The 9,413-nt window shown below is 43.1% G+C and overlaps 2 protein-coding genes across 3 annotated transcripts; one reads left to right on the forward strand and one right to left on the reverse strand.

Annotated features, from left to right (window-relative positions):
- Positions 1–431: 431 nt before the first annotated feature.
- On the reverse strand, positions 432–3,443 carry SARC_08334. Of its 2 annotated transcripts, XM_014297687.1 has the most exons (3): positions 2,413–3,443; positions 2,010–2,093; positions 432–1,509 (listed from the first exon to the last, which is right to left on the reverse strand). In XM_014297687.1, exons 1-2 carry the CDS (start codon positions 3,175–3,177, stop codon positions 2,040–2,042), a joined length of 819 nt encoding a protein of 272 aa, XP_014153162.1. In that variant the 5' UTR covers positions 3,178–3,443; the 3' UTR covers positions 432–1,509; positions 2,010–2,039. The 2 variants fall into 2 exon arrangements, with proteins under 2 accessions (XP_014153162.1, XP_014153163.1); XM_014297688.1 differs by lacking the exon at positions 2,010–2,093.
- A 3,118-nt stretch (positions 3,444–6,561) lies between these two features.
- SARC_08335 (hypothetical protein) lies at positions 6,562–9,367 on the forward strand (the record flags this gene model as incomplete). The annotated part of the gene is made up of 5 exons (XM_014297689.1): positions 6,562–6,962; positions 7,237–7,388; positions 8,172–8,247; positions 8,606–8,813; positions 9,191–9,367. Exons 2-5 carry the CDS (start codon positions 7,334–7,336, stop codon positions 9,365–9,367), a joined length of 516 nt encoding a protein of 171 aa, XP_014153164.1. The 5' UTR covers positions 6,562–6,962; positions 7,237–7,333.
- Positions 9,368–9,413: the final 46 nt, after the last annotated feature.

Raw genomic sequence — 9,413 nt, forward strand, 5'->3', positions numbered from 1 at the left:
ATATATACATAAATATAAATATATATATATATATATCAGGCAATTGCAAAAGTTATGTGTGGTAGACATGTGCGCCTGCACATGTCTATTATTCATGACTCAGACATCGCTGACACAACCCGAACGAATCATCTTACGTTATATATATTGGCACAATGCATAGGCCCCGGAAATGATCACTCTCAATGGTCTTAAAAAATAAAGCACTTTTGCGACCACAACATTCGATAAGTTTCAAATTACAAACATAATTGCCAGTGCTATTCCCAGTTGTTATGAACCGGGTGCAAAGCAACAAGTACTCCTAACGACTATAACATAATTGGGACAAGAAAAACTATGGTAAAAAAAAAGAGGCTAAAAATAGCATCTAAATGCTATCTGGCGACCAGCATTCAGCAACTGCAATTTTGAGAGCGTTAGTTTTTTTGCGTTGGTTTTTTACTTATCCTTCTGAGTTTTCTATCATTAAGTGTTCAACTCACAGATATGCTACTACTGTATACTGATAAGCTCGCTATGTGTGGTGTGTAACTACTACAGGGCGTTTGGCAGTCATGTCATGCAGACTATACGGTCTGATACGCGACTCGTCCACCATCGTATGGCGTCTGTATAGAGATTGGTTCGTGCCTCCGAACGTTATAACACAGTGCAACTCAGTCGTGTGCATATCAAGCACGTCATAACTCCGTGCGCGAACCCATCCCCACCCAACACGACCGACGGAATCAGAGTCAGTCACAACCACAAACGGGCTAATGGCACTGTGCGCACGTGTCTTCTCTACGCAGACCACTGTGCAATGCGTTAAACAGCGGCGCTCGCATTGCCAGTCTGTCAAACGCTATACCCAAGACCACGCGGTGTGTGTGGTCGTGTGGAGCACCATACTGGCATCTGTGTATGGGAGTGTGACTATGTGTGCGACGGACGATGATAACTGACCCAAGTCCTTGTACCGGTATTGATGGGCAGCGGCATGTGGAACAACCGTCCTCCTCTCAATAAACTAAATAGCCCCTTAATTTGACCTTCAGGCCATCTCGTTACCCCATGAATGCCTTCATACACAGACACTACCACCACTCGTCTGCATGACGATACGACTGTTGCATGCGATTACTACGCAGGCGACAATCAGGAACACACTCATTAAACTCAGTACTCGCAGGTAGATTACCATACAATCTGTGATAGGTCATGCCACTTCAGTGTAGGGTTTAAAAACCCCTAAACCCCTAGTCTCGCGGGTATCATTTGCCGCGCATGGATTGACAGGCACCGCTACCAGCACACTGCAGGGCGCATCACATTGAACGCCAACTACGACGAGTATGGTATCACATAAACCTTCCCTGTCCAGGGACGGGCGAGAGAGAGTAGTCTACCCCACCCGCAAGTCTAATGCTGCAGAGTTCAGAACAAAACGTATCCCAAACCCAGCAACATAACGTCCACAGCAGCGATCATGCCGGCGATGGAAAGCCCATTCATCACCCAATTAGTCTGTGCAACGAAACGGATATGATGAGTATTTGTAAGGGGACAAGAGTTGTTGTATACGCTTAAGGGATGATTACGTTATGACATGTGATGCGTTTATCAAGGATATCATACCCTCGTAAAGACAGCCTGTGACACTACCACGAACACCAATTAATGCGAATGAAACAATGAAGCACAAGCGGTATGTACTTTCTCCCACAGGCGTAAAGCTGGTGATTATGTGAAACGCCACAGCACTACTCTACGGCAAGGCTAATATACTCGTCCTTGTGTTATGCGATGAGAGGATTGTCACAGACTGAACCACGTGCACCCACAACAAGCACGACCAAACAATACATACCAACACAGAGACACCACCTGATACGCTAGGAATCGGATGTAGCAACCCGACCCACGTACGCCCCCTACTCCCCAGACTTAGCACTTGCAAGCTTCACACAGAACACATAGCACTCTCGTATGATGAACGAGAGTGATCAACCACCCCCAGTACATACTATGTATGCAAATCAGAGACACTCCAACGGTTAAGCCATCCGACAGCAGTCAACGCTGTCACATAACTCTACATACGCACAGGCCTGTAAACAAGAACAAAATGCGTATCAATTGACTACCGTACACACTTTAAACGCCCAAGACTCTAACTCAACTCGCCTCGCGCGCCATACTACAAGGATTAGAAGCTAGAAATCAAGCAAACTCATATGTAAAGACTAAAAAACTTGTGCTATTGAGAGCAACATACTGCAGCGCAACAGTCTTCCTAGGAGTTGTATAACAAAGCACACCACACAACAATCTCTTTAAGTCGATAGCTCAATCTTCCCAAATATTAACTGACATTGTGGTTTCTCCCACACATAGGCTACCCATAGGCTACACATAGGCTCCACATACCTGTTCGGATGTCTGGAGGTTCTCAGCCGAGTAGTAGGTCGAATAGCTGCATGTCAGGGCGTGCGTAAGCGTGTCATGAGTGCTCTCTACAGCACTGATACTAAGCCTCTTGACGGGATTGAACAAGTACGTGCATACACTTGTGAACACATTATGTGTGATCACATAACCCAAAGAGTGTGACATGCGGTGCGAGGAGTGGGTATTTAAATTGTCGCTTCTACTTTGCGCGCTGCGTTGTCTATAGTACTCGCTTACATTCTCACGTGAGAAAATAATGGGTTGTGCGTTCTCGCCCGATGCGTCGCACAGTTGTTGGGCGGTGAGATATTGCCAGTCAGGTTCGGTATGAGCCTCTGCAGTATTCCTTCTTCTGACCGGCAGCTCTGGCAGCGGAGGACTGTTATGCCCTCCGTTGGCGGTGCTACTATCGCTATCATTAGAACCCTTGCGTGCAAACAAACTCGACGTTCCCGAAGGAAGCCAGGACTTCAGGCTGTCCAGGACCCAGTTGATGTATGTATTATGCACTCCTGCTTGCACGGACGCATTAGATATCGAGCTAGTAGAGAACCTTCGTCCGATTGTTTCCGACGTTGCAATGGCACGCACGCAGTGAGCTGACGTGTTCTGTGGTGCGCATGCTACACTCAATCCCTGCGACGCACTCGTGCTCAATTTAGCAGATGAGTTCTGGACGACAGGTCGTTGGAAGGCGTTGCGAAGCCCCTTCAACTGCTGAGGCAAATTGCTAGTTGAACGCATGACGGTGAATTATTAAAGATGTTGTTTTTGGTAGGAGGAAGCACACGGTCGTGTGTTCATATAACAGTAGTGAGTGGAAGTTCTAATATGCACACGGTGAGGCGGAGCTAACTATACACAGGTGAGCAGTACCAAGGTTGTTACTCGTGCGTTCTGGCCACTAGCTTACTTCTATTGCACTACACAGTAACCGTTTGCGTACGCTTTCCTACTAAAGTATTTAACTGTAAAGCCTATTCCGCTCGAACGTCCGTATCATATGCGCATTTGCGACTAAATTACAGGCTGTGCTTAGTATTTAGAGTTATTATATGTACAAAAGAGCGAGGTCTATTTTGGTTTTTTTTGGGGGTTTTTTTCGCAAATTGGATCCTGGACTCATGGCATCTTTGATCTTGCCCTTGCCCACATTGCCCAGCAGCCCGTGGGTGCTGCCTTGCATAACCCGTCTTTTTTTACTAAAAAGGCTGCTTTTTATAGGTACACTTTTTTTTAAATTGGAAATACACGTACATGGCCATTTTTAAAAATATACTGATTCTGATGGGCTAGGAACAGTCGACAGACTACTCACTATTAGTCTACACTACAGAGGTCTAAATACACTCTATTTACAGCAGTACAGCAGGCGATGCACCTGTGTGCGAGCACAATCAATCAGCTGTGAAAAACCAGCGTGCTGAACTGTTGATCCGGCGGAGATATAAATATATAAAGTGCTATATTTTTTAAAAAATACGCGAATGTTGGGTGATCCAAAGAACAGAAAAAGGAATACGTAGACAAGCGAACATCGAACAATCGTATTGTGAGGCATAATTCGCAATAGAAAACGCACTACATATTTTTACGTATATTCTAGATTGATTATTCTTCTCTTGTGGATCGAATCCTCGAGCGGAGTTCAGAATCCTTAAACAGGTGATACTTCCGATTTTATTGACTGATATACAAAAACTATAAATAGAAAAGACAAACCCAAAGTTGGGGACAGTTACCAGTAAACCAGTCAAAATCCACGGCTCGCTGGATTTGGGTCTCTGCTAAATTTTGCTCGAGACCCTATCCAGATTCCAGAGGGCCGTACAAAATCCCGGCGATTCTTGTTCAACTCTCTGCCTCTCGCCGGCTCGCACTCGATACCTCAATCCTATAAAAAATATTACGTCAATCGCCTTCAATTGAAACATCCACTTCTTGAGTTTGCAGTTTGCAGTTTGCACCACCACTCCGCCAGCCTGGCGCCGCCAAGGCTGCCACGCAGCCGCGGAAGTGCCACCCACATGAACTCATGAAGTACATAAACGTTTTTTTTTTAAATTCCTCCAAGACAGTCGTGTTTTCAAGCAACGTCAAAACGTCAATCTACTCATGAGTCATGACACTCGAGTTGCAGGCTGCAGCGTTCAGCGTATTTATATTTTTGAATATATACGTTAGAGTGTCACTACTATTTAACAAGTCGACTGACAACTGACAAACACCACTCACCAGTGACACCATTCACCACTCACCAGTGACACCACTCACCACTCACCAGTGACACCACTCACCACTCACCACTCACCACTCACCACTCACCACTCACCAGTTCACCACTCACCACTATTTTAGTCACCACTCCCCAGTCTTTTATTTTATTTTAAATATGCGTTTGTTTGTTTTTGTTGTTTTTTGTTTGGTTTCTTTTTTTTAAAACAACCCAAACGTTGTCATGAAGCGCATTATCGCACACCTCTGCCAGCATCAGTAACGTGTACTGTCCACAGAACAGCACGGTATAGCAGCATGACTGAACGCTTTATTTCTTGCTTTATTTTGTATCTCTCATGCGTACAATTCTTTCAAGCGTAAAAGTATGACTCTTCGCTCCGACAAAATGTCATAAACTTGAACGGAATACCATAAATTTGATGAACATAACACGCTACGGAACGGATGACGCGAAGTATAACTAATTGCTTTTTGTATGGAACATGTATTGTACAACTAAGCCCGCTATATTCTGTAGATATGGTTTCTGTTGAGATATTTAAAAAATGCTTTCCTAGTGGGGTTGACCGGTTTTATAAGTAAATAGGCATTGCCTTGCACATAAATGCAGCAAAGCAATTTTAGATTGGTCACCCAGGCAGCTAAACATCTGCCTAAGACATAGAAATTCAAATCATGCTCCGAATGAAATTTCAGTATAATCATGCTCTGTGTACGGTACGTTGTAAAAAAAAACCCATGAACGTGTACATGGGTGCGTCCTACTGTCTCATACAATGCACCAGTACACCCGATTGTGATCCCAGTTGGATCTATTCGAGTGTTTACCTTACCACAGTTGTTTTACACCCTGCCTAAACACTGTGCCATACAAAACGATATTTGTGTTATATAGTCAGCAGGATATTATTTGCAGTCCACGTTTATACCTCCTATCTTCACATTTTAGCCGACTATGATACACAGTCTTACTTGGAGTTTTACCTGGTAACGTACCATTCTAAAATCAGTACATTCTACATTCTACAACATTTACTTCGGTTTGGTCCTGAATGTTTGATTAGGGGGTGTTAGATCGAGATGAACGGAAATATACCTATGCATATATTTGAGTATGTACAACAGTACGAAAGTCAAACTGAAGCAGGTCCAGAAAATTGTAATAAATATTTATATTGGACACCAAATTTGAAAACCCAACTACAGGTTAGGCGACCACTGACCAGTCAACCACAAGCCTTCAACCGCGCCAGCATAAAACCCTACCTCAAAGGGAGTAATAAAAAAATTGCGCGCCTAAACAAAGTTATTGTCTAATTGCCCACTGCCCATGATATTTGTGGTCACAGCCGCAGCGTCACTGTCGTCACAGCGGTATAGTTATGTGAATCTGTGATATTCGTGGTAAAATATGTAAAAAGTTAAAATATATTTTGTGGAAAGTTAGTACGTCCGGGCGTGGACGATGGACACCATCATGAATCACCAACCAGAACTAGTTTTTATCGATGACGGGAGAAAGAGTAGTCCTCTTTAGTTGTCTACTACTTCTGCGTCCCCATGCTCAAAAATTGATACCTGCAGTTCATTGGTGAATGCCGTTAAATTGCTCATCGTTTTGCCTTCGGCTGACAAATCTGAAGTCCCAATTTTGTGATTGTGTGAGACTGTCCCAATTCCGAAATCCGAAAATTTCAACAAATTTCAAAATATTTACGTCAAATGCTTTTGGGTTGTGATGAGTGATGGGATGGGATGGGATTTCTCTGTTTGTGCTGTGCTTGTGCAAATAATGGTAATACAATACCTGTGTCGCGCTCGTAGTGATCATTCAGCATACCTGTGGCTGTGAATATCCACCACCATCAGTAGAATCATATATATGACTATAATAATTCATACAGATATTCCACTGTCTCAATTCCATCGTCGTTTAAATACTAAACAACTTCAAAGTGAGGATCCGCCTACCACTACACCTAGCTTAACAGGTGTATACAACGACATTTGCAGTTCAACCACAAGTCTAATTAATCTCCACAGATTGGGGGATCTCGGCACAATCAATTCTGCGCCAATACTATTAGACCTACTTTTAACGAATAGATTAGTGTGCTATTGAGGACACGTTTAATTCGGCCTACGTTACTATAGATTACAGTGGTGATTCAAATCGCCACCAAGGTATTGCCAGAATTGAATGTTCGCAAATTGTCTGCTATTCAAGAACAGCACAGTTTGCGTCTGTGATATCTGCAATCGCATTCATTGTTGCATCTCTTTATATATCGGTAAGTATTTTCCAGTGAGATAAATCTCGGAGTTCATATAGGATACACGGTGTACTCACCCACATTTCAGTGACTTCAGCCTAGACCTGGCGAGCATTTTTCACTGTCCAACATCCGGTTGTACGGGGCATTTTGTGCGTATCAGATAATCAATACACATATCAATAGGTGAGCGAAACAGTACGCACGAAATTGCAGTCTTGACTAAAGCGAGAGGTGCCTGCCAACACGACGCCACAATCACAGACTTATTCACATTACACTGCTTCCCCAGCAACGTGAATCACACACATAGACGTGTTGAGCGTACCGAAAATATATCCACAGCGTCAGCAAATATTGAAAGACGCTACCAGTACACACGACACGCGATGTCAACAATCACCATGACGCATCTACAAACCGGGGATATGGAATTCGACCAAGGTATGTGAACGTGTATATGCCTTCATTTCTCTCACCGCTGTATTAGAGGCAACACTCAGTACGTGAGGAATAGTATACTTACACTTATCCTAGTTAATATGGATCACCCCACTCCATGCAATACAGCAACGATGTGTTTCGTGCTCCCCTATTTGCGCGATTGATGGGACCAAAAACAAACGCGAGCATCTTGTTTATGAACTGTGTGGTGTATGAAATCGAGCAGACGAGCATCCACAATTCGTGAAGAGTTATGAAGTGCTGCTAGCACGTCTACATGTACGCACATGCTCTTGCCTCTGGATATATAGCGCACATTGATATCGGTGGATCAATGGCTTGTTTGGCTCGCACCTTATTTGAGCCCCTCTAAAATTTTAGAATGTCCTGTCCTATTTTTTGGGCTTTGTCCTGTCCTTTTTTTTGGGACACCCGCATACAAATACTTTTTTTTCAAAAAAGAACGCATACAACCACCCTTACCTGCGTACATGTCCATTGGGTTTAATCTCGAAGTTCTTATCCTGGCATACACGTCCTTGTAGCCATTCCGTGTTAGTACAATGTCTTGTGGTTTGAGACGCTTGTCTCACCGGCTTCTCATATACAGCTACTATGGAACTTAGGTATCATATAGAGGTATGTGGTCGCATTTAAAGCTATAAGCATTGAGTGCGCACCTTACCTTCGATGATATGGTATTTTCTCCTTTGCATTGGCCTGGTGGACAATACCCGTCGAATGGTTTAACATGTACTCATAAACACTTCTTTTGCACTTCAGATTCGGAGATGGAGAGCCAAGTCATTGTACAGAACATGTATGAGATTGAGGAGGAGTTCTCACAACTTAAGAACCTGTAAGTTATATATAAATTGTTTGTAATTAGGCTTTATTTGGGGCAGGGTCGGCCTGAGTGTTCTTCAGACCGTGACTTGTCTCTGGATTTTGGGTTTAGGGTTTTCACCTGTGCCTGATACATTCACTAGTTCCTCCTTTCCACCAAGTATGCACTTACGGACACTCTTTTATTGAATTATGAGCCTGTGTCTATTTATCTATCGATATATATATATATATATATATATATGTGTGTGTGTGTGTGTATGTATATATGTATGTATATATGTATATGCATATGCATATGTACATATACATATACAATCACGTGTAGTAAATACCCACCCACACTCGCAATTCACCCACTTTTGGTACAGAAAATACAAACAAAAATTAGAACAAATAGAGAACGACATCGGACTGTTAGAGGCAGGAACGCTGGATGTGTATGTGCAAAAGGTAGCTCAGCTGCAGAAAGACAAGGAAGCAACCGATAAAGTAGCGGAGATAAGCAGAGACTACAGGTTACAGTCCATTGCACACATGGTCGCCTTTGAAAAGCGGACGTGCGAGAATGAATACAAGGTTTGTGTGTAAGCGTCATGTCAGACGCATAAATCTATGTGGAAAGACACATCGTATTACAGCATCCAATCCATAAGTCCGTGTTCCTACTATTATTATAATTTCTGATCCTAAATATATATGTGTGTGTGCGTGTGTGCGTGCGTGCGCGATTCCAATATTGATGGTTAATGTTTTGTTTACAGTATCGTTTGTACACATTCACTTTTCAACGACTGCATGTGTGTGTGTATGTACACTATCGCGAACTCGAACTCAGCTTACGGGGCAGTAGCTGTATCAGGCTTGAGTATGTGAGGCATACTATCTCAATCGTGTGTGTGTATGTCAGCGTTCTTTTAACATTAAACTAATTATATGCACATGCACACGTACAGCTCACGAGGAAAAAACTGTACAAGGCACGTGTTAATAAATTAGAAAGCCGCAAAAGGAAACTGGAGGAGGAACACACGCAGAACGCTGCGATTGAGGCGGAAATAATTGCACACAACCGCAGAGTGGGGAAACAAAAACTGGAGAAGAAGAACAAGGGGCCTAGTAAGTGGATTTAGGGTTTTAATACTCTGACACGCCCGTGTATAAGATATTATTTATATG

This window comes from Sphaeroforma arctica, assembly GCF_001186125.1.
Source record: "Sphaeroforma arctica JP610 unplaced genomic scaffold supercont1.742, whole genome shotgun sequence".
NCBI classification, from domain to species: domain Eukaryota; class Ichthyosporea; order Ichthyophonida; genus Sphaeroforma; species Sphaeroforma arctica.

Coding starts and splice junctions, on each gene's coding strand:
- SARC_08334 (XM_014297688.1), bottom strand. CDS start 3,177: ATGCGTTCAACTAGCAATTTGCCTCAGCAGTTGAAGGGGCTTCGCAAC. Junction 1,510..2,412: donor ACCTCCAGACATCCGAACAG/GTATGTGGAGCC, acceptor TTCGTTGCACAG/ACTAATTGGGTGATGAATGG.